General features: G+C 38.1%; 2 protein-coding genes and 1 pseudogene across 10 annotated transcripts in view; 1 reads left to right on the forward strand and 2 right to left on the reverse strand.

Annotated features, from left to right (window-relative positions):
* The window catches only part of LOC139943330 (splicing regulator ARVCF-like), a 134,905-nt gene that overhangs the window by 78,702 nt on the left and 34,355 nt on the right, over positions 1 to 21,848 (forward strand). For 8 of the 9 annotated variants that reach the window (XM_071940157.1, XM_071940163.1, XM_071940158.1 and 5 more), the window contains one exon: positions 789 to 6,800. In XM_071940157.1, coding sequence (XP_071796258.1) covers positions 789 to 905 — 117 coding nt within the window. In that variant the 3' untranslated portion in view covers positions 906 to 6,800. Of the gene's footprint in view, positions 1 to 788; positions 6,801 to 21,848 lie in introns of those variants that run through there. The other variant, XR_011786803.1, reaches the window with a different exon arrangement.
* Positions 11,400 to 13,408, reverse strand: LOC139943331 (ceramide-1-phosphate transfer protein-like). Its single transcript, XM_071940166.1, has 2 exons — positions 13,183 to 13,408; positions 11,400 to 12,468 (listed from the first exon to the last, which is right to left on the reverse strand). The coding sequence occupies exons 1-2, from the start codon at positions 13,299 to 13,301 to the stop codon at positions 11,952 to 11,954; spliced, it is 636 nt and encodes a 211-aa protein (XP_071796267.1). The 5' UTR covers positions 13,302 to 13,408; the 3' UTR covers positions 11,400 to 11,951.
* On the reverse strand, positions 18,061 to 19,050 carry LOC139943430 (microfibril-associated glycoprotein 4 pseudogene; annotated as a pseudogene).

Consider the following 21,848-nt stretch of genomic DNA (forward strand, 5'->3'; position numbering starts at 1 on the left):
ATATAGCGTATAACACATAGTAATAAAACATGTCCCTAAACGCTCTTGAGAAAAACACAACAGAATACAAAGACAAGATGTACTGAGTAACATACAAAATGGATGAATTAAATGTTAAATAAGTGCGTCTTTAAAGCAATCTTAAACTTAAAGCCATTGGACCCTTTCGGTAAACAGTGTTGTCCAAGGCCCACACTTTGTGTACCACAACTTCTATATCAAATAACAAACCTGTAAAAATTTAGGCTCAATCGGTCATCGGAGTCGGGAGAAAACAACGGAAAAACCCACCCTTGTTTCCGCGCGTTTCGCTGTGTCATGACATGTGTTTGAAATAAATCCGTAATTCTCGTTAACGAGAATTTATATTGTTTTGCTGTTTTCTCAAAAAGTAAAGCATTTCATGGAATAATATTTCAAGAGAAGTCTTTCACCATTGCCTTCTGTAAACCCTGTAAGTTATTTGTAAATCTGTGAACTTTTATTTTTTTTTTTTCTGAACCGAAAGGGTCCAATGGCTTTAACAATGGAGTCAATGTTTTTTATATGTTTTTTTATGTTCCATTTGACTGCACAAAGGATTATTTCATTTCACTGCAGTTAGGCAAAAGAGAGGCATATTTAATAGTTTTATTCAAATACAGGACTGTAGATAGAAGCAAGTAAAAGTATGTAGTGATAAAACTTTGACAACTTAAAAACTTATGTATTTAAGTTTTGTAGTGATTGAACTTAATACTTTTAATAACTTAATAATGTTTGCTCCCCCATCTTCTTCACATTTCCAGCAGGGATCTCAGCCACAGAGGGATAACGTCGTCTACGCCCAGGTCAACAAAGACCGCACCAAGACCGACTCCGTACTCCTCGACTCTGGTGGCCCGGCCGGCGATTCTTGGGTCTGAGACGAAAAGCTGACACCAAGAATAGCAATAATGAAATATTTTGTACTATTTTTTTTTTTTTTTTTTTTTTTTTTGGATCGTTTTGGGGGTCTTTCAGGCCTGGAATATCACCTTTCAAAGGGCAATGCCATTTTCATTTTGCAAAGGGCACTTCCATTGGAATGTCTTTAAGTCAATGGGAAACTTTTGAAGGGGCACCAAGGCCAAAACCAGGGCAACAGAGGCCATGCCCCCGTGGCTTGCGTAAAATTCCAGGCCTGGTGTTTATTTCTTTTCAGATTAGGTTTTATTGATTAACTTGACGTTTGTATAGTTGAGGGATCGTTTTTTATCCCTTTTTGGGGGTTTACTTTTTGTTTTCACTGAAACGCAAAAATTATTGTCAGTTGAAATTTTTTGGATTACCCGCTCAAGAGCTTTTTGTTTTTCATTTCACTGCTCAAAACTCATTATGTTTTTAAAATTGTTAATAGATTTTTGACAGATTGTTTTTTTCAATAGATAGTAGAACTTGCCCAGCTTTCAAGTTTTAAGTCCCAGTCCCAGGCATACAGAATGCAGAGACCATTTATCTGCAGAATAAAATGGTTCATGCCAGCGTACAGAATGTAAATAGGCAGTTGTGTGTGGAATGCAGAATGCATTCAAAGGTACTGGATGCAGCCCAAAAGCATACAGAATAAACACTCTCTCTCTCACTCGGTCACCCAAAGGCCGGCTCGAGTATGTTTTCCAAGTAATACGGTCTTGCATGAGGGTTGTCATCTGTTGATTCTACTCTGGTGTCCTTTTGTAGAATAAAACTAAATGTTTGGCTAACCTCACCAGAGATTGACAAGGCTAAGGCTTGCGTACAGAATGCAGTGAGCCTCTAAGCATGCAGAGTGAGATCAGCACTAGGCAAGCTTTACGGATACTGGCACACAGCTTTACTGGGCTGGCATACAGAATGAAGTAGACATCCTAGTGTACAGAATGAAATCAGCACTAGGCAATCCGTAGAGAAAGCCAGGGCTAGCCTACAGAATGCAGTTTAGCCTATAAGCATGCAGAGTGAGAAGAACCTTAGGCAAGCTTTTAAAGTTAATAAGAGGCGTGCATACAGAATGCAGTTCGCCTTCTAGCTAGCTTACAGAATGAAACGAGCATTAGGCATGTTAGGCAATCTGTACAGATAAAGCCAGGCCGGCCAGCATACAGAATGCAGTGAACCTCTCTAAGCATCAGAAATTGTAAAATGAAGCCATTGAGAATTAGCCGGGGCATGCATACAGAATGCAGTTCGCCTCCTACATGTAGCTTACAGAATGAAATGGGCATTGGGCAATCTGTACAGGAAAAAAACCCAGGCCGGCCAGCATATAGAATGCAGTGAACCGCTAAGCATTAAGGCCCGGTCCCACTGCAGCGACAACGAGAACGATAACGATCTGGACGTAAAGAGAACGCGTTCTATTGGTTTAATTGCTCCACGCAGAATACGCACACGCTCATTCAACCAATAGAATGCTGTCTCTTGGCGTTGTTATCGTTATCGTTCTCGTTATCGCTGCAGTGGGACCGGGCCTTTAGAATGTAAGAAGTGTAAAATAAAGCCAGGGAGATTAAGCCAGGGCAGGCATACAGAATGCAGTGAATCTCTTGGCATACAGAATGAAGCAATCATTGAGCAAATTTGTACCGAATGCAGAACTGACAACAGAACTTACAAAATGCCTCAGGAAGGCATACAGAATTCGTTCAACAGAATACATTGAGCAGCAGGTCTGTGTACAGAATGGTTTGAGCTTTATGCAAACATACATGTAGAGACTGCACTATAGGTTTCTTACCAGCATTCTTAAGGTAATCTTGTGGGCTGGTGTGCAGAATATTACTATATGCCCATATTACTGACTGCAGTAAATGCCATTGGCTTACAAATGAAATTGCTGTCGGATTCTTACCAGCATTCTTAATGTACTCAAACTCCAGGACTGGTGTACAGAATCATACAATATGCCTCGGGAAGGCATACAGAAACTGGTCAACAGAATACGTTGAGCACCAGGTCTGTCTACAGAATGATTTTTGCTTTGTACTAACACACATGTACAGACATAAGAACTAGACTTGCAAACTAATTGCTATAGGTTTCTTACCAGCATTCTTAATGTACTCAAACTCTACGGCTTGTGTACAGCATATATTACAAAACAGAGCTACCCAAATTCAGCAGAAAGTTCCCTGCAAATTAAAAAAATCTTTCAATGCTCTGATGACGGCTTTGAAAAGTCTCCCTGTTCATGGAAACTCTGTTGTCTTATATTTTGCATGTATCTCCCTGATTTGATTTCAACTTTGCTGCATTAAATGTCTATTCCAATGTGTGTCCAAATACGACAAAAAAACAAAAGTAAATGCTTTAACTGCAGGAATGCGAACAACAAATCAGTTTGCAAAAAATGGTCTGGGTTTCAATTTTGTTTTCTTAATCAGTTTTTCAAATATAGTGGATCATTAGTTTTTCAATCATAGTGGAGTATGGAACTTGTTCATATCCGAGTGTGTGTGGCTCCATTGCATGAACTGCATGTACAGAACAAAAACAAACACAAAAAAAATAACAAATTTGACATGGGTTTGAGAGTGATCAAAAGAAATGATTAAATTGATTGTTCTTTTGATACAAAGTCAAATTTTATGTTCATAAATCATATTTTGTAAAAGTTAAATTCCCTCGTAATTTGTGGGTGTTTTTTGTACTTTTTGGTGAGCGACAAAAAGGAATATAAAAAAAAAGAAAAAAGAAATTGCAGTTTTAGCTTTAAAAAGAGTTTTTCGCTTTAAACATCAAAGTGAACTCAAAATATATAAACTTTTTTACTAACATCTGATGATAACCCAAGTATAATTTTTTTTGTAAATTTGACCGTAGCTTTTTTCACCGTAAAAAAAAAAGAAGAAAAGTGTGATTGCAAGCAACCAAAGAATTGCAGAGATTTTGTGTGACTATAACTAAAGCTGCCCCCCCCCTAAGAAAACCCATAAATAAGTACAACATTTGATTAATTATTTTTTAAAGCTTGTAGATTTTGGATAAGACAGTACTTTTACCAGCGGAAGTTTTCAAGTGAGTTTGATATAGGAAAGCGCATTGATGTACAGCTAAGCATTGTGGGTAGTCTTATTATTTGACCTTTGACCGTTGCTACCGTGTATATTTGGCATATTTGTCTGTTTTTTATAATTGCAAACAATTTAGTACTGTTTAATCATAATTAAGTATAAAACGTTATTGATGCAAAATCTGGCGACTTTTTTGTCCCCAGGCGAAATGATTAAAGGTGGAATTTAAAAACAAATATATCGTTTTAAGATTGAAGAAGATTGTCTCTGTTTCTTGATAATTAAAGATTGTAAAAATGATATTTAAGTAACAGTTAAAATAATAGGATAAATGTTACTGCACAGTTTAAACAAATTTAAGTTGATTTTACTTTGTGTTTATGTAGGTTATAATGTTATTTTGTATAGAGGTAGGTGGCTTGAAACTTCAGGATGTTCTTGGCCGGAAATCCACGTGTGTGTCGCGCATTTACATAACACTAGAACGCAGTGCGTTAAAAAGAATATGCACCAGAGCAACGCACATAATTCCACGTATCTGTATTTTGTTGTGCGTTTTCTGTGAAAATGATTCGCATTGCACGGTGTGTTCAAGTAAAAAGAAACAGTACATGGTGCTATGTAAAGGAATTAGTCTCATACAAAAAACGTAGTTCCGCTAAACCTTCCAGGTACATACTGAATGTTGGAGCACCTTGAGTGCACTGATGGATGGATATGAGCGCTACATAAGAAACATATTTTATTCTTAATAAAGGATTGCGTACTAAACGCATGATGGACGCGTAGATTTCCGGCCTTCCACTGCAAGCATTTAATGGCGCTTGATTGCGGTAGAGTTACGTGTACAGATGTTGTTTTCGGAAAGAAATTTGCGAGTTCGATATGTCTGCCATCACCTACCGCCATTTTGGGAGTCACATTAAGTGTGTTGTGTGTCTTGCCTTAGACAAACTGCACACTACACAGCAAAATCTTAACCTGAAATGAGTGCTACATGTACCACAATGCTAGTCATGGTATCATTGAAACAAGAAAATATCTTGTATCAGGAGAACTTTTCTTGTGTCTTTCCCAGAAGTCTGTTTAGAATATCTTTCTAGGGAACGACACAAGAAATTTTTCTTTGAAACAAGTTTTTTTTTTCTCATTTCAAGAAGACCATTTTTAGCAGTGCAATTTTTATCATAGGTGATGGTTACAGTGAGGTTTAGAAAAAGCAGATTCTCTCATTGGGGATATATAGAAGTATACCCCATGTGCAGGCCTGTATGCTTAGTTTTTGAAAGGGCAAGGTCACCAAGGCATTTTCTCCTTGGTTCTACTGAAGCATTTCAAGGGCACCAAGGCAATGGTATTGACAGGTGGTATGTAGGAGGCAATCGCCTTTTTTGCCTTCGTGAAGTATCGGGCCTGCAATGGGGGCAGCATCAATACATTTGAGATTCACGAATTTTGTTTTCATCTCAATTATTTAATTTGTTTTGTAGGTTAAAGCATTCAGCTTAAGTTGTTATTTTTGTCTCTAAATCTTGTGACAGAAACACCACAAATGCCTTGTACATATTAAGAAAATCCAAATGGTTTTCGTTCTCTTAAAGATGAGTTTGTCACGTGACTGTTGTTAAAAAAAAAAAATGTGACCACAGACATGTAGCTAAACGCATTGTGTTTGAAATATTTTGAGGCCATGTTTAGATACTTTTGCCATTAATTGGTATGTACCACCTAGAGATTTGTCAGAGCCTAACCAGAAGGGGGGGGGGGGGGGGGCAGGCCCACTACCCATTTATCTTTATGTCATGTAACACACCATACAACATTGGGGGGGGGGCCTTCATTCTCTAGACCAAGTTAAAAAACATAGTTTTTTTTGGAAATTAAAAGTATAAGTTATTTCAACTCACAGCACTATTAACAAAGTTTTGCACTAAATTTCTCTTTAAGTGGAGTTTCTATTTTAACAGATAATAAATTTGCATCGGGGATCAAGAAAATAAAAGGTGTTTACGTACACAGGTGTGTTTTAAGCACGTTATACTCAGTACTTTTCTTTGGTCCCATGAAGACGTAAGTTAATAAAATAGGGGCATATTACTGTGGTGGGATTTTACGGAATAAGTATTTTTATTGTATAAAATGTGTTCACTACAGGAAAGCTCCTTAAAAGAAAGAGGCCAGAATAACACATCCTTTTTATCTTTACCAACTCACACCTGTTATCTCCATGTAATTACTTATCCAAACAGTGGATCCTAAGATTGTAACTGTTTCAAGGCAAACTGTCCATGGCAGATTTACTGCTCATCTATAAGTACGTTCAATGACAAAAAGAAATGACAATGTAAACACACTCACTCACTCAAAAGGATGTATAGTTTTGGTGGACAAACTCAGAAATTGTATTAATAGAGCTTTCCCATAATGTATAATGATATTAATAAGAAGGTTCATAATCAAATTATTAACTTTGTCGTTCCTAAAACTCCATGGGTTTGTAATTTCAACATGGCCTTGGAATATTTTTTAAAAATAGTTTTAAAAAAGAAGCTTTTTTTGCCGTTTCCAGACTGTTCTTCCAGTGACCTCTGCACAGATTTAATGACATAATTAATATTAAGGTCACCTGTAGAAAACCATGTAAATGTATGCGCATATTTAAGTAACGCAACAAGTTGATTTAAATATATGAATATTCATGTTACTTTAGACATATGGATATTTGTATTTTGTCGGGCTGTGGACATTTGCATAATTAAAAATAAAGTTTTGCCATGCAGTTCTATAGCTTGTCAGTGGTCTGTTTGTATTTGTTTAGAGTCATTTTTAGGGGGGGGGGGTCTCAACCTTGCTCCCATTTGGCGTTCAAACTCACTCCACCATTTTTCTTTCTTTCCCAGAAGCCATGCTCGATCATATCCCCTGGAAATGTCACTAATATCCAAATATATTGGATAATTTTTCATTCAATTTGTTCTGTGGTTGGTCCATTCTGTGTTAGAGACTACACAAAGCTCGCTGTCAAACGACACATCAAGTCATAGAGTAACTGGCCCCCTCTTGTTCTTTTTTTTTCTTTGTGGTCCAACTTTATGCAGTTAAGGGTGACCACGTAAACATTTGATTCAATTTAAAGGCAGTGGACACTATTGGTAATTGTCAAAGACCAGACTGCTCAGTTGGTGTAACTCGACATACATGCATAAAATAACTCACCTGTGAAAATTTGAGCTAAATTGATCGTCGAAGTTGCGAGATAATAATGAAAGAAAAAACGCCCTTATCACACAAAATTGTGTGCTTTCCGATGCTTGATTTTGAAACCTTAAATTCTAAATCAGAGGTCTCGAAAATTACTTCTTTCTCGGAAAACTACATGTACTACACTTCAGAGGGAGCCGTTTCTCACAATGTTTTACACCATCAACCTCTCCCAATTACTCGTTACCAAGTGAGGTTTTATGCTAATAATTATTTTGAGTAATTACCAATAGTGTCCACTGCCTGGAGGTAGGATTGTTCAAAATTATCTGCATGTTGACCTGCTTAGACTTAGACATGGCATGGCATGCATGGTGGCGCACCTGTACACATAACTGGGTGTGTACCAATCCGAAACTGTACGGAAAATGCATTCACAGACAATGCATTCACAGACATGCACAGAGTGTCCTTGTACATGTACCTTATAAAGTTTAGTTCCATAACAAAAGAAGTCTAGCCTAAGGATTGGAATAGTGGACTTCACCCATACAAACAGTTTTCTCAGATTATTGACTTTGGTTTACATGCATATAAGGATAATAATAACCCGTTTTTATATAGCGCTTTTCACACCCAGAGGGCGTCCCAAAGCGCTTCACATTATTACCCCTGGACACTGGGCCTTAAATCATTCCTTAAACCATCTCAGCTCCCTAGGGAGTATACAGCCTGTGCGCAATATATGCGCTACTCGGCTAAATCAATCACAAGAACCATCTCTGCCCTCACAGGTACCTATTAACCCCTTGCTGGAGAGAAGCAATTATAGTTAAGTGTCTTGCTCAGGGACACAAGTGTCACGACCGGGATTCGAAACCACACTCTGCTGAACAGAAGCACCAGAGCTTGAGTTCGGTGTTCTTATCCACTCGGCCACCACACCCCTAACGATCCACAGTCTCATTGTAGCACAGAGCATGGTGGACACCACAGTGTTGTATGAGATTCAAAAGTTTGAAACTGAGACAGAAACCTGTCACACAAATCATGAAGTTTATACCAAAATCAACCATCAAGAAAATTGTCTCCAACTCAAATACTATAAACAAAAATGAAGAAATAACTTTTGAAGACCACAAGAGTCTGCTTTATTTAATTACTGCAATCAAAATAAGTTACAGAAAGGCACCGCTTCTTTCAAGTGGCCCACTTAAGTAGTAAATCATGTAAACAAAATTTAAAAATTAATAAATTAAATATAAAAATCTACTCACAATTATAGTTAATTACTTTTTAGCAACCCATGGAATTATCTTGTCAGTGATGGTTTATATAAAAAGATTATATCATAAATTTGGTACCTGATTGTCCATGTGCCATTAAAAAAAATATTTTCACAGTGGAATTGAAAAATAATTCATAGTGCTTCGCTAAAAGCATGTATGCTACAATATAAACCAACAAGATTTTTAAAAGTTAATAAGTTATTACAATTCCTATGGTATGTTGGTTGACAGTATTTCATAAAATATGGTTCTTGTAAGTACAGTGTATGGTACAATGTACATGTATTTTCCCAATTAAGTCTTTTGGTCTTTCCACACTAAACACTTTTGGTCTTTCCACACTAAACACTTTTGGTCTTTCCACACTAAACACTTTTGGTCTTTCCACACTAAACACTTTTGGTCTTTCCACACTAAACACTTTTGGTCTTTCCACACTAAACACTTTTGGTCTTTCCACACTAAACACTTTTGGTCTTTCCACACTAAACACTGTTGGGTCTTTCCAGACTAACGTATTTGGGTCTTCCAAACTTGAAGGGTCACGCTGTCTTAGATCAGGCGAGTTGGCCCATGAAAAGCGATTGAAACCGTTTGTTATGAAATCGATATGGTTAGAAAGATGTTTTATAAGTAGAAATGATCCACACAAACATCCCTCAAAATTGGGTGGTTTTCCTTTTACTTTGCAAACTAAAATCGATCGACCATTTTCTACAAAAACTGACAAGGAAGTGGTATTTAAGAGCAAAGTTATTTGCCGAGTATGTATTTTATACTTCCTTCCTAGACATCAACAATTTTTCTTAAAACCATTTCCTTGTTCATAATTTATACCCTTGTCATTCGTTTATTCATTTCAAAAACAGCATCCACAGTGCAAGCGCCAGTAATGGGTAGCCAATTGATAGCCACTTTTGCATGTTTGTGTGGAATATTATAATTTCTACTTTTAAAACATCTTTCCAACCATGCATTTAATAACAGTTTCAAATGCTTTTCATGGACCGACTCGACCAATCCAAGGCAACGTGTCCCTTTAAGTTTTTAATATCTCCTCGGACTTAAAGTCCTAATTTTATATGGAATCGACCCGTTTAAACCTTTAAATTCCAAAGGGATCAAAAGATTGTATTGTATTGTAGAGTGTCCCCGACTCAAACCTTGGAGTACCAGGCCTGATACTTCATGGAGGCAACAAAGGCGATAGCCTGCATGCCCCCTGGTCATTGCCTTGGTGCCCTGGAAACGCTCAATACAAATTTGCAATTTCATCATAGGGTGCCCTTTACCAAGAAGAAAATGCCTTGGTGCCCTTGCCCTTTCAAAAATGAAGCATACAGCCCTGGTGTACTGTTATCAAATTGTGGGTTTCACTTCCTGGCTTGCTGCCAACTTAAGGCTATAATTGCTTCTCGTCCTTTGACTGGGAAACAAAGCTCTATTAGTATACATGTAGCCTATTACATGAAGATACACATAGGGGCTGGGATGGGTTGTGTGCAGTATGCAACATGTCCCTTTAAAGCCATTATACACTTTCAAGTTCACAGATTTACAAATAATTTACAGGGTTTAAGGTAATGGTGTAAGACTTCCCTTGAAATATTGTTCCACGAAATGCTTTACTTTTTGAGAAAACATCAAAGCAATATCAATTCTCGATAGCGAGAATTACGGATTTATTATAAATACATGTCATGACACAGCGAAGCGCGTGAAAACAGGAGTAGGTTTTCCCGTTATTTTCTCCCGACTCCGATGACAGATTGAGCCTAAATTTTCACAGGTTTATTTTATAATATAAGTTGTGATACACGAAGTGTGGGACTTGGACAATACTGTTTACCGAAAGTGTATAATGGCTTGAAGTTTTTAATATCTCCTAGGACTAGTCCTAATTTTTGTGTGAAATCGGCCCTTTAAACCTTTAAATTCCAAAGGGATCAAAAGATTGCATTGTATTGTGGAACGTGTTCCAAAACTCGAACCTTGAGGAATGTTATCAAATTGTGGGTTTCACTTTCTGGCCTGGCTTGAGGGGTCATGGCACCTGTGACCTTCTGCCAACTTTAGGCTGTAATAGATGCTTTGTCCATTGACTAGGAAACTATTGCATTTCAACCAAACATATTTTAATGGAAGTTTCCTCTGTAAAGTTGAGTGCACATCTTTGAACTTTTATATTTTCAATCTTAATTTAAATTGTTAACCTTCACATCAATGTCAGTAACTTCCCAAGTTATGTGAACAAATCACAGGCATACATATTACTAGGGTGGGATTCAAACCCACAGACTTTTCATTTCTAGAGCAGACATCTGTATGCAGGTTTAACATCTACAAGGCAGACACACCTGCTGCACACCAAAAGTTGTTTTCAAACTTCCGACGCCACAGCCTAGTCATTTATGTTTACAAGTGTTAAATAAAATAAAAAATTCACACACAAAACTTTATAGCTATGCCTATGTCGCCATTTAATAAATATTTCCTGAGAAATTATGACAAAACGACTGGCCTGTTAAAAGCAGTGGACACTATTGGTAGTTATTCAAAATAGTTATTAGCATAAAACCTTACTAGGTAACAAGTAATGGAGACAGGTTGATGGTATAAAACATTGTGAGAAACGGCTCCCTCTGAAGTGATGTAGTTTTCGAGAAAGAAGTAATTTTCGAAGAATTTTATTTCGAGACCTCAGATTTAGAATTTGAGGTCTCGAAATCAAGCATCTACATTGTAAAAGCACACAACTTCGTGTGACAAGGGTGTTTTTTTTTTTTCATTATTATCTCGCAACTTATACGACCAATTGAGCTCGAAATTTTCACAGTTTGTTATTTTATGCATATAATGTTGAGATACACCAAATGAGAAGACTGGTCTAAGACAATTAGCAATAGTGTCCAGGGTCTTTAATTAACATGTGCATACTCCATAATATAATGTACAGTTAGCATGTATGCATTCACAATCTGATAATCTATAATATTGCATTAAATGGAAAATGGTCTGTTTGCATAACTTACTATCCGGAAGGGATTTTCACATACTAACTGTGAAGGGAATGTGCAGTTATAAACAAGAAAAACACAATGTAGAGTTATTCAAACTGGTTAGTTTTAACTACCCCCAAAAAAGGAATGGTTTGGTTTTTGTTATGTCTCCCGATTGATTGCTCAATTGGTGTACTGTTGATCCTCACACATGTAGAGTATTAAGCCTAATGTCACAAATTCACTTCCCATCAGTTGAAATGTGCTAAACATTCACAGTGAAAACAGGGCTGTGACATAACAATTCGTAGCGGGATCGCATTCGCAGGAAGTTTTAAGTACCCAACATTACAAAATCGGTTCCAGTTACATCTCCCGAAAAAAGATTGATCCCTCGATTGGTGCCGACACCATGGTCCTCACTCGGGGGAACAAAAAACGCATTCCATCTACGGTAGTTGCAGTAGATCATGATCACCGTACAATTTCTCCGTAATTTCATGAATCTCCGTCATCAAAGCCGACGTTGGACCGACCAACTCCTCCAGTCGCTCCTTATTTTGTTTACAATACTTCTCAATAAACACCTTTCTCGTCGGAAGCGTGTACATCGCGATTCCTGCCATCTTACGAATCATCCACGGGTGAAACTTCCCGAGGGAAATGTTGTATTCCTCCGACGCCGCTTTGCCCGTGTAGTCCTCATCGTTCATCCCTTTCAGACGCGTTAGAAATTTAGCGACGAAATCCATGGTACGGTGGAGCCTGAGTAACGTCCTTGACCCAGACACAAGGCCTGAGGGTGTCTTGGATTTCGTCAGGGACTTCTCTACCTCGTAGGCAACCATGGCCTGGATGGAGACGAAGTGGTCGGGATTCTCAGCTTGATGCGCTTTCAGGATTTTGATTTTCTCGTTGATGTCCTTGGAGACGAAACCGAATGCGGTGCCCAACAGCTCAAAAAACCTGGTGGAAGTTAACACAAATTTGAGAAATTGTTTGTTGTCATTGCTGTATGAACCAACTTTATAAATAGACCCAGAATTTCGTCTGAACCTTCTTGATGATTTAAACACAGGCTTGCCAAAAAATTCCAAGAGTAAAGGCAGAGCACAGCCAGTTATTGGTAATATAGTACGACAGGTATAGGGCGTACATGTAAAATAAATTTTGTTTCATCTTTCAATGTGTAGCCACTGTATACTCAGTACTTCCCCGAGCTCGATGAAAAAACAAAAACAAAGGCAAATCAATCAGCCGGTTGGGATTCGAACCCACGACCCTTGCATTGTCTTACCACTAGACTGGACTAGACTAGGCGTGCCATTTGGCCTTTGGTCGGGAAAAAGGTAGGGGAAATTGTTGAAGTCGAGGACTGATCTACTTAAGTTTTATTGTACTGAGTAAAAGTTTTACTCAGTACAGTTCAGTTTCAGGCCATTCTAAAAACAATTTTCAAGGAAAATTATCTTTTTGTGTGGTGTTCCTCCACACCAGTGCCAGAGTGGCTGATGCAGTCACGCCCCCCCCCCAAAAAAAAAAAAAAATACAAAATACTGGCCAATGACACAGGAAATGAGCAAGCACGAAACAGATTTTTAAGTGACCGACGTCTGTAAAGTTAAAAAGTCGGCGTGGAAACACCCATTCAAGTATCAAAACAAAATAAAAATTACCCACCTTGACAGATCATTGAAGGCATTTAGATAGTGCTCGATCAAAATGTCATTTTCCGGCGTTTTACACGCTGTAAATTCAGCGAGTAAATGCTCGAAATCGAAGAGCTCTTTGTGGGCCATTGTTACTGTAAAAATGTAACTGTGGTGAGTGGCACTCCTCAGTGATCTTGACCGGTCTTTTATGATGTTGACCCCGACTACCGACCTTGCTTGACACACACCATGCCTCACGCGACACGACGGTTGAGTCACCACTTGAGGGCGCTGTAACAAGTAAATAAGAAGGCGTGTACGAAAACGAACACATGTGCGTTTGCATGCAAATTTGACACCAGTTATTTACACACGTGGTACATTTTGCACTAGGGTGGTGCTTGGAGTACATGTATTTAGCACTGCATAAAACTACAAGTACATGTTGTACATGTACATGAAGCAGGTAGTAATGTAGCAATGTGTCAACTCGACCTTCAAGCCCCTTGATCGGTGACAGAAGTTTTTCGGTGCAGCATTTTGGAGTGTTTTGGACCCTTTATTATGGCAGTGTGCCTTATATAAACCGTGAGCTACACAGAACTTACACACACTTCCCGGCGCTGGCCCCTGGATAATTGCCCCAGGTACAGTGATTTTGTTCCCAATTTTTGCTTTGTGTTAAAAATATTTTTAAAACAATTTCTGTCAGTTGTTTCTGTCTTCTCTGCATTATTCTGCAGATAATTTGAGTTTTGACCGTCCTTGTTTTTTTCTCTCTTTGGTGGCAGTTCTGTTTACAAAAGGTCCCATTGAAGATTCTTTTGAGGAGCATTCCGTGGATCCCAACTTCCTGCTCATTTCTGATGTGAAGGATGGAGAAAGTGCCCCAAAAGTCTGATACTTGGATGCAGGAATACCGAAGAAAGAGTTAGGTAAAAATTTGTTTCTCTTGCATGCCTAGTTCAGGTGTAATTCTCAAAGTTATTTGTTGGTTTATTAGACAATCTCTGAGTTCTACTTTTTAAGTACCGCTTATTTCTTCAGCGAGTATATGAGTTTTATTTAAACGCAGTGGACACTATTGGTAATTACGCAAAATAATTATAAGCATAAAACCTCACTTGGTAACGAGCTAGTAATGAGGAGAGGTTGATAGTATAAAATATTGTGAGAACCGGCTCCCTCTGAAGTGACGTAGTTTTCGAGAAAGAAGTAATTTTCCACGGTTTTGATTTAGAGACCTCAAGTTTAGAATTTGAGGTCTCGAAATCAAGCTTCTAAAAGCACGCAACTTCGTGTGACAAGGGTGTTTTTTTCTTTCAATGTTATCTCGCAACTCCAACAACCAATTGAGCTCAAATTTTCACAGGTTTGTTATTTTATGCATGCTGATATACACCAAGTGAGAAGACTGGTCTTTGACAATTACCAATAGTGTCCACTGTCTTTAAATGCAGTGCATTTTTAACTTCTTACTTACCAATTTAATATTAAATGTGTGAAGCGCTTTGGGGGCTTTTTTAGGCAGATTCTCCTCTTTGTAAAACATTGAATAACTATTATTAGAGAGGATATGTGACCTGATGATTCGCGCGCATACCGCCGGGCAAAACCTTTGTGTTGTGGCAGCCAGCTAGAAAGTGTATGCAATCTTACCATGACTACGCGTCTTTTTGCCCGGAGAAACCTGACGTATACAATGTTTTGTCAACAGAGGGCGGTCTGAATGTAAACATAAATCACATCGTCTATATAACCTTGGATTTGCTCATTTGTTATGAGTGTTGCATAATATAATAGAGTGAGCCTTATAATGTTGATTTACATCAATCTAGGTATCTATTGGCCCAGGGCTCGGATTTTACACTTGACTACGGGTCCGAGGCCAGTAGTTTTACCATAATGGCCCAGTAAAATCATGACTGGACAAGCCCTGTGGTCTTGTGGTTTTAAAATTCACTAATAACTGTGGATTTGCTCATTCGTATAGTGTTTGCTGAGCTTTTGTAATGTCTGAAAATGAAATGTCTGTAATGCTAGAATTGCCTATTGAGTGAGCCTATAGTGTTGATTTCCATCTATCTATCTGTTCCAGTAAAAATGACAGTTATTCCTCATTGTGGAGTATCTTTGAAAATAATTATTGACAATTAATCGGATGAATTTAATCTGTAACTTTTGTTGAGTAGCGAAGAAGTCATGACAAATGGGATAGACCATCTCTTAGTGTTTGTTCAACTCATTTTGAATGGGGTCTTGTAAAATAAATGGGCAATTCCACGGTAACTCGTGCTACACTTTATGGTGTCCTGTTTCATACTCCAGGCTCCAGTTATTAAACATATTTGATTTGAATCTTAATGTTTTGTATTTTGAAAGCCATCATCCAAGGCTAGAATCCAATCCAATCCTCGTAGTAATTTGACGAGAAAAAAATTAATTGTTGTATGCATGGGACAGCTCTGAATATCGGTAACTCGTGCTACGAGCAGAGGACATGCTAAAAAATTACCCATTTTTATTCTGATCGTGTCCTAAAACAAAAACCAATCAAGTCTAATTGATTATATGATGAGTAACTACTATGCCTAAGTTTATTATGGTATACCTTAGAAAGATGTGCTCTTCTTAATTTCACATTGACTTGCAAAAAACATGGTAACTCGTGCTACGGTAACTCGTGCTACAGTTTGTCCGGCCATTAACGAAGTACTATTATTTCACAAAAGGTTAAAGTTTCCTAAATAGAATTCCTCAGCAACTTCTAAAATGATCAAATAAATCTTTTTTAAGTAAAAAATAAACAATTTATAACACAAAAACAGTGTATTTGTGAATATCGGTAACTCATGCTACGAGCAGAGGACATGCTAAAAAATTACCCATTTTTATTCTGATCGTGTCCTAAAACAAAAACCAATCAAGTCAAATTGATTATATGATGAGTAACTACTATGCCTAAGCTTATTTGGTATACCTTAGAAAGATGTGCTCTTCTTAATTTCACATTGACATGCAAAAAACATGGTAACTCGTGCTACGGTAACTCGTGCTACAGTTTGTCCGGCCATTAACAACTTACTATTATTTCACAAAAGGTTAAAGTTTCTATTCCTTAGCAACTTGTAAAATAATTTTTCCCATTTTGCACAACTTCACCGGGAAAGTGGTCTCCTTCATAAGGCTTCATATTCAACCACAATATTTACAAACCATCGACCATCACAAATCTCAGTGTTTAGGTCTTTAGTAGTTTGCCTGCCACTGCCTACCATAGACCCCAGGCTTTAATATTGCTAAAATGCATATCACTATATGCAGAAGAGAACTCTCAGTTGTTGCCAAGTAATACTTGGTAAAACTAACTGAATCCTCCTTATTGCTGAAAACATTGGACCCATTTGAAAAAAGTTTTTAAAGTTTTCCCACTGAAAATACACTTTCCGAACAAATGATTTTTTATAATCAAACTGTGAAGCAAATCCTAAAAAAAGTTTAGAAGTTGATCCTGGCATGTGTTTGGAATAATAAGAAAGTGTAAAGAAACATGTAGGCACAATTTGATTTTTTGGTGTCATGTCCACTTTGGCTTGGAAATGCCCAAAATGTAGAATTCGTGAGCAACAAGCCTTGTAGTCGTGTGGATTTTCCCACCAAATTCATTTTCAACCGACTTGGTTCATCACATCAGGATTTGTGGGCGTATAACATTGCCATCTGCTTCACATTATTACTTTGCTGAGTATCTATCAAAATACGAAAAGCTTTGTTCAAACTACATCATCTCTTTTGAACTCCTTGCCACGTGTCACGATTGAGTCGTGCCCGCTTTCCTCCACCCTACATACTATTTTGAGAGGAATACAAAATGCTACCTTTACTGTAGCTCACATAGAGTTAATTTATTTTAAATTGAATGTTTTATTTATTTGTAGCCCATTATTAAAGGGGGTTGCCTTACCAAAAAAATGGAAAAGGGAATCAAAATGAAAAAAAAGAAGAGTTCAGAGAGGAATGTTGTTTTACTTCTAAAAAGTCAGTTATCTATAAATGCTCTTATAGTAAACTACAACTAGGCCTATAAAACAACGGTTCCCTCATCCCATTCCTACCAGATTGCCATCCGTCCGGGCATATTCAAGACCCCAAATTGTCATACCAAGTTGTATCATAAAACAGTAATAATAGTGGAATAGTTTATGTGTCCAGTTCACTCATCATTCTGCCGCCCATCCTCAAATTGTAATGGGGGCGCACTCTTGGAGTCGCAGCCATCACCTTGTCGACTCTTTCAATCGTTGCTCGTCTTAGCTCTCCTACACTTCTAGCACTCCATTTTGTGACGTTGTCTGTCCAGCGCAGTGTAGGTTGGCCTCTGCCTCGAATTGTACCTGTACGCACACCATTTATAACTGCGCTGGGTAGGCCTCCCTGTCTCATCACATGAGCGCACCATTTCGCCTTCCACTCTAACGCCTCGTCACTCGTGAGACTCCACCGTCCACCGATCAGCTCAGCCAGCCTCTCATTTGTGATCAAATCTCACCACTTTATGCCCAGCAGTTGGCATGATGCAATCTAGTTTTTGGTCAAAGGTCTATCATCCATTGTATATGCAGTTCCCGCTGCCTAAACATAGGATTCAAATTGCCTCTAGCAACCGGGCAATCTCGATAGTCTAGTTGGTAAGACACTGCTATAGAATTCCAAAGGTGGTGGGTTTAAAATCCCACCTGATTGATAAGCCTGTGAATTTTGTTCATAGGACTCAGGAAAGTACTGAGTATACAGTGCTAACACACATCGGTGTAGTATGGGTTAAATCCAAAATTAACAATCTCAGAATAGTTTGTGTTTCCAGTTGTCATGATGCAGTTTAATTGCTAGGTGTCAAACAATGAGTTTAAGTGACTTGCCGTATTTTCATGCTGCATTTCTTGAGAGAGTAATTGTATCCTTTCCATGGATACCACTGTATTCCCATTCCATATACCACATTCGCTTGTCGGTGATATTCACCATTCAGACTAGCAACATGACAGGCAACGAACCACCAGGCACCTGGATATTTTACCGCACAGTTTATAGCTGAGATTGCATCATTGTCCTGATCCTTTGTTGTGAATGGATGTCCGTTATGAAAGTACATTGGGTTTCCTGCTGTACTCAGAGCATCATAAAAACCAACATGAAGAGTGTACTTGTCACCTGTAACAGCAAACTCACCATAAGAAGCCCATTTCTTATTGGACTCCCAATCTTCCATGTCTACTCTGAGCTCCCATTGTCCTGATCCAGTAAGGTCACGCAGGATATCATTGCCTAACCAGAACTCATTCTGTAGATCACCGAACCCAGATTGGTATTCAGTCCAGTTACGATAAAAGTCAACTGCGCCATTTTGTCTCTTCTGGAACACGATCCAGCCTCCTCCCTCTGTCTCCATATCACAGTAAACCTGTAACCCATCAGTCAGACTTGATGGGAAGATTGTGTATAAACCATTGATGCGGTAACCAGCTTGATACAACTCCAGACAACTGCTGTAACTTGTAGTGATGGGTAGTGAAAATGACAAAGTGTCCAAGTTGTCATCAAAGTAGGCACTTCCTTGAATCTCAACAAAGTCATCGGGGCTGTGAGCTCTGCTGGCATTATTCAACACACAAATACCTCTTATGGCGTGATAGTTGAATGATGCACACTGTGGATCCATAGAGCAGTCTCGCCCACAGATCACAGGAGAAGATACAGTCTTCAACTGAAACACATGATTCAGTAAGGCGCGGTTCTTGGCCAAATAGAAACCCCTAATAAACTGTCGTGGAGTCTCACTCTTACAAGATTGTACTGTCAGTATCAGAAAAAGAGCTGCTATGGTGATAACTACCATCCTGAAGCTGTTGTACATGTAAGACTTTAGAAGACGAAATATTATAGTTAGATTTCAACCAGCCTTATACTCTCTGCCTACAGTATCTTGACGTCCTTTTATCGGTTGTTTCTTTACTGAAGTGATGAGCTCACGCAGTGGAGTTTGGTTATTTTGAAGGTTTAGTGTAAAAAGTAGCGTAGAACGTAACTGACGTTCCTTATTGTATATGAAGTATAGCCCATAATAACGGGTATAAAAGGGCACTTTTATTGTCATTAAAATGGTCCTCTTGCTTTAATGGCCCTTGACAAAGCTATAATGGTCATTGCATTGGCCTTGGACAAAGCCATAAAATCATCTGAGGCAAAGCTATAGCCCTCTGTAAGCACGTTAATTACAATAAATTGAATTGAAGGGTGGCTGCAGTTAAATGATTGAACGTGACTTTTTAAACTTGAAATATTTTTTTATACTTTTTATTAAATGCGCAAGTATTTTAAAAATGGTTTTCAAGAGATTAAGGGAACCCACCCCACCCATAAACGTGACGTCATGTCGGTAAACCCAAGCCGCCGGGCCCCTAGCTGGCTGTGTGCAAATAGAGACATGTGCACTGTGTGGCCTGGTACCTAGGCGCGTGTAGTTAGGGACCAGACTCTTTTTGCCGACGATATGTTTGAATTCCGGACAGGCGTCGATGGTAGGGGGCAGTAACAGTCCACAAAAGTGGGCGGGGATGACTTATTCGCTAATTACGCAAGTCAGATATGTCGGGAATAAACAAAACACATTTTATTGATGTTCAATACATATATCAGAAATAAGTGACAGCAAAATTAACTGTTTTATTTGAATTCACTGCAGCATCCCTTTAAGTGCTTTGCAAATTGAAGTACCATGCAGCATTGAGTATCGCTTTGCTCGAATTAGTAACGCTTCATGATTTTTGTCACTCTATAGCTATTTTTTACAGGCACTAACCTTTTTTCAAAATACAACACACTAAGGTGGCATATCGTAAAGCCTACTTTGTTATTTATTTATTTTTATTTAAATTTTATTTTAATTTGTTGTACAATACAAAAAATAAGCAGAGGCTGTCCAGGGAAAGGCAAAAGTAAAAAAAAAAACTGTAATAAAAAATTATCGTTGAGTGCGATGAGTCCACATTCGTATTAATTCCCGGACTTTTCGACCACATCATGTGATCCTGGTGAAAATGCTCTCACTTTGCAATGCGCCATATTTTTTTACCGTGTGAGGGTGCTCACAGACGACACAGAGGGCTGTTACTATGGGTGGGGTCTAGGGGATCGCTTATTTTTATGCAGAACGGTCTGAGGATTTACATCCTATACACTATTGTTAGCTACTAAAAATAATTATTAGCATAAAACCTTACTGGGGAGAGGTTGATAGTATAAAACATGGTGTGAAACGGCTCTCTCTGAAGTAAAGTAGAATTTGATAATTAGATTTTGAGGTCCTGAAATCAAGCATCTGAAAGCACACAACTTTGTGTGACAAGGGTGTTTTTTCTTTCAGTATTATCTGGCAACTTCGAGGACCAATTGAGTTCAAATTTTCACAGGTTTGTTATTTTGTGCATATGTTGAGAAACACCAAGTGAAAAGACTGGTCTTTGACAATTACCAAAGGTGTCCAGTGGCTGTAAAAGTCAAATGGGCAATTCCTCAGAAATTGATAAACAAGGTGAAAAATGAACTATGTATTTAAAAAGAGTATTTTTCAACTGAAACTTAATGAAAACAGTCTATACTTGATGATTAAAGGCAGTGGACACTATAGGGAATGACTCAAAATAATTGTTAGCACAAAACCTTTCTTGGTGACAAGTAATGGGGAGAGGTTGATGGTATAAAACATTGTGAGAAACAGCTCCCTCTGAAGTGCCATAGTTTTCGAGAAAGAAGTAATTTTCCATGAATTTGATTTGGAGACCTCAGATTTAGAACTTTAGGTCTCGAAATCAACCATCCAAACGCACACAACTTCGTGTGACAGGGGTGTTTTTTCTTTCATTATTATCTCGCAAGTTCGATAACCGATTGAGCTCAAATTTTCACAGGTTTGTTATTTTATGCATATGTTGAGACACACCAACTGTGAAGGCTAGTCTTTGACAATTACCAAAGGTGTCCAGTGGCTTTAAAAGTCAAATGGGCAATTCCACAGAAAATGATAAACAAGGTGAAAAATGAACTTTGTATTAAAGAGTAGTTTTCAACTGAAACTTAATGAAAACAGTCTATACTTGATGATTAAAGGCAGTGGACACTATTGGTAATTACTCAAAATAATTGTTAGCACAAAACCTTTCTTGGTGATGAGTAATGGGGAGATGTTGATGGTATAAAACATTGTGAGAAACAGCTCCCTCTGAAGTGACATAGTTTTCGAGAAAGAAGTAATTTTCCATGAATTTGATTTGGAGACCTCAGATTTAGAACTTGAGGTCTCTAAATCAACCATCCAAACGCACACAACTTCGTGTGACAGGGGTGTTTTTTCTTTCATTATTATCTCGCAAGTTCGATAACCGATTGAGCTCAAATTTTCACAGGTTTGTTATTTTATGCATATGTTGAGACACACCAACTGTGAAGGCTAGTCTTTGACAATTACCAAAGGTGTCCAGTGGCTTTAAAAGTCAAATGGGCAACTCCACAGAAAATGATAAACAAGGTGAAAAATGAACTTTGTATTAAAGAGTAGTTTTCAACTGAAACTTAATGAAAACAGTCTATACTTGATGATTAAAGGCAGTGGACACTATTGGTAGTTACTCAAAATAA

This window comes from Asterias amurensis, chromosome 10, assembly GCF_032118995.1.
Source record: "Asterias amurensis chromosome 10, ASM3211899v1".
NCBI classification, from domain to species: domain Eukaryota; kingdom Metazoa; phylum Echinodermata; class Asteroidea; order Forcipulatida; family Asteriidae; genus Asterias; species Asterias amurensis.

Excerpts from the sequence above, each read along its gene's own strand:
- LOC139943331 (XM_071940166.1), bottom strand. The coding sequence starts at position 13,301 with ATGGCCCACAAAGAGCTCTTCGATTTCGAGCATTTACTCGCTGAATTT. Across the intron at positions 12,469-13,182 it reads GCCTTCAATGATCTGTCAAG|GTTTTTTGAGCTGTTGGGCA; the intron begins GTGGGTAATTTT and ends AACTTCCACCAG.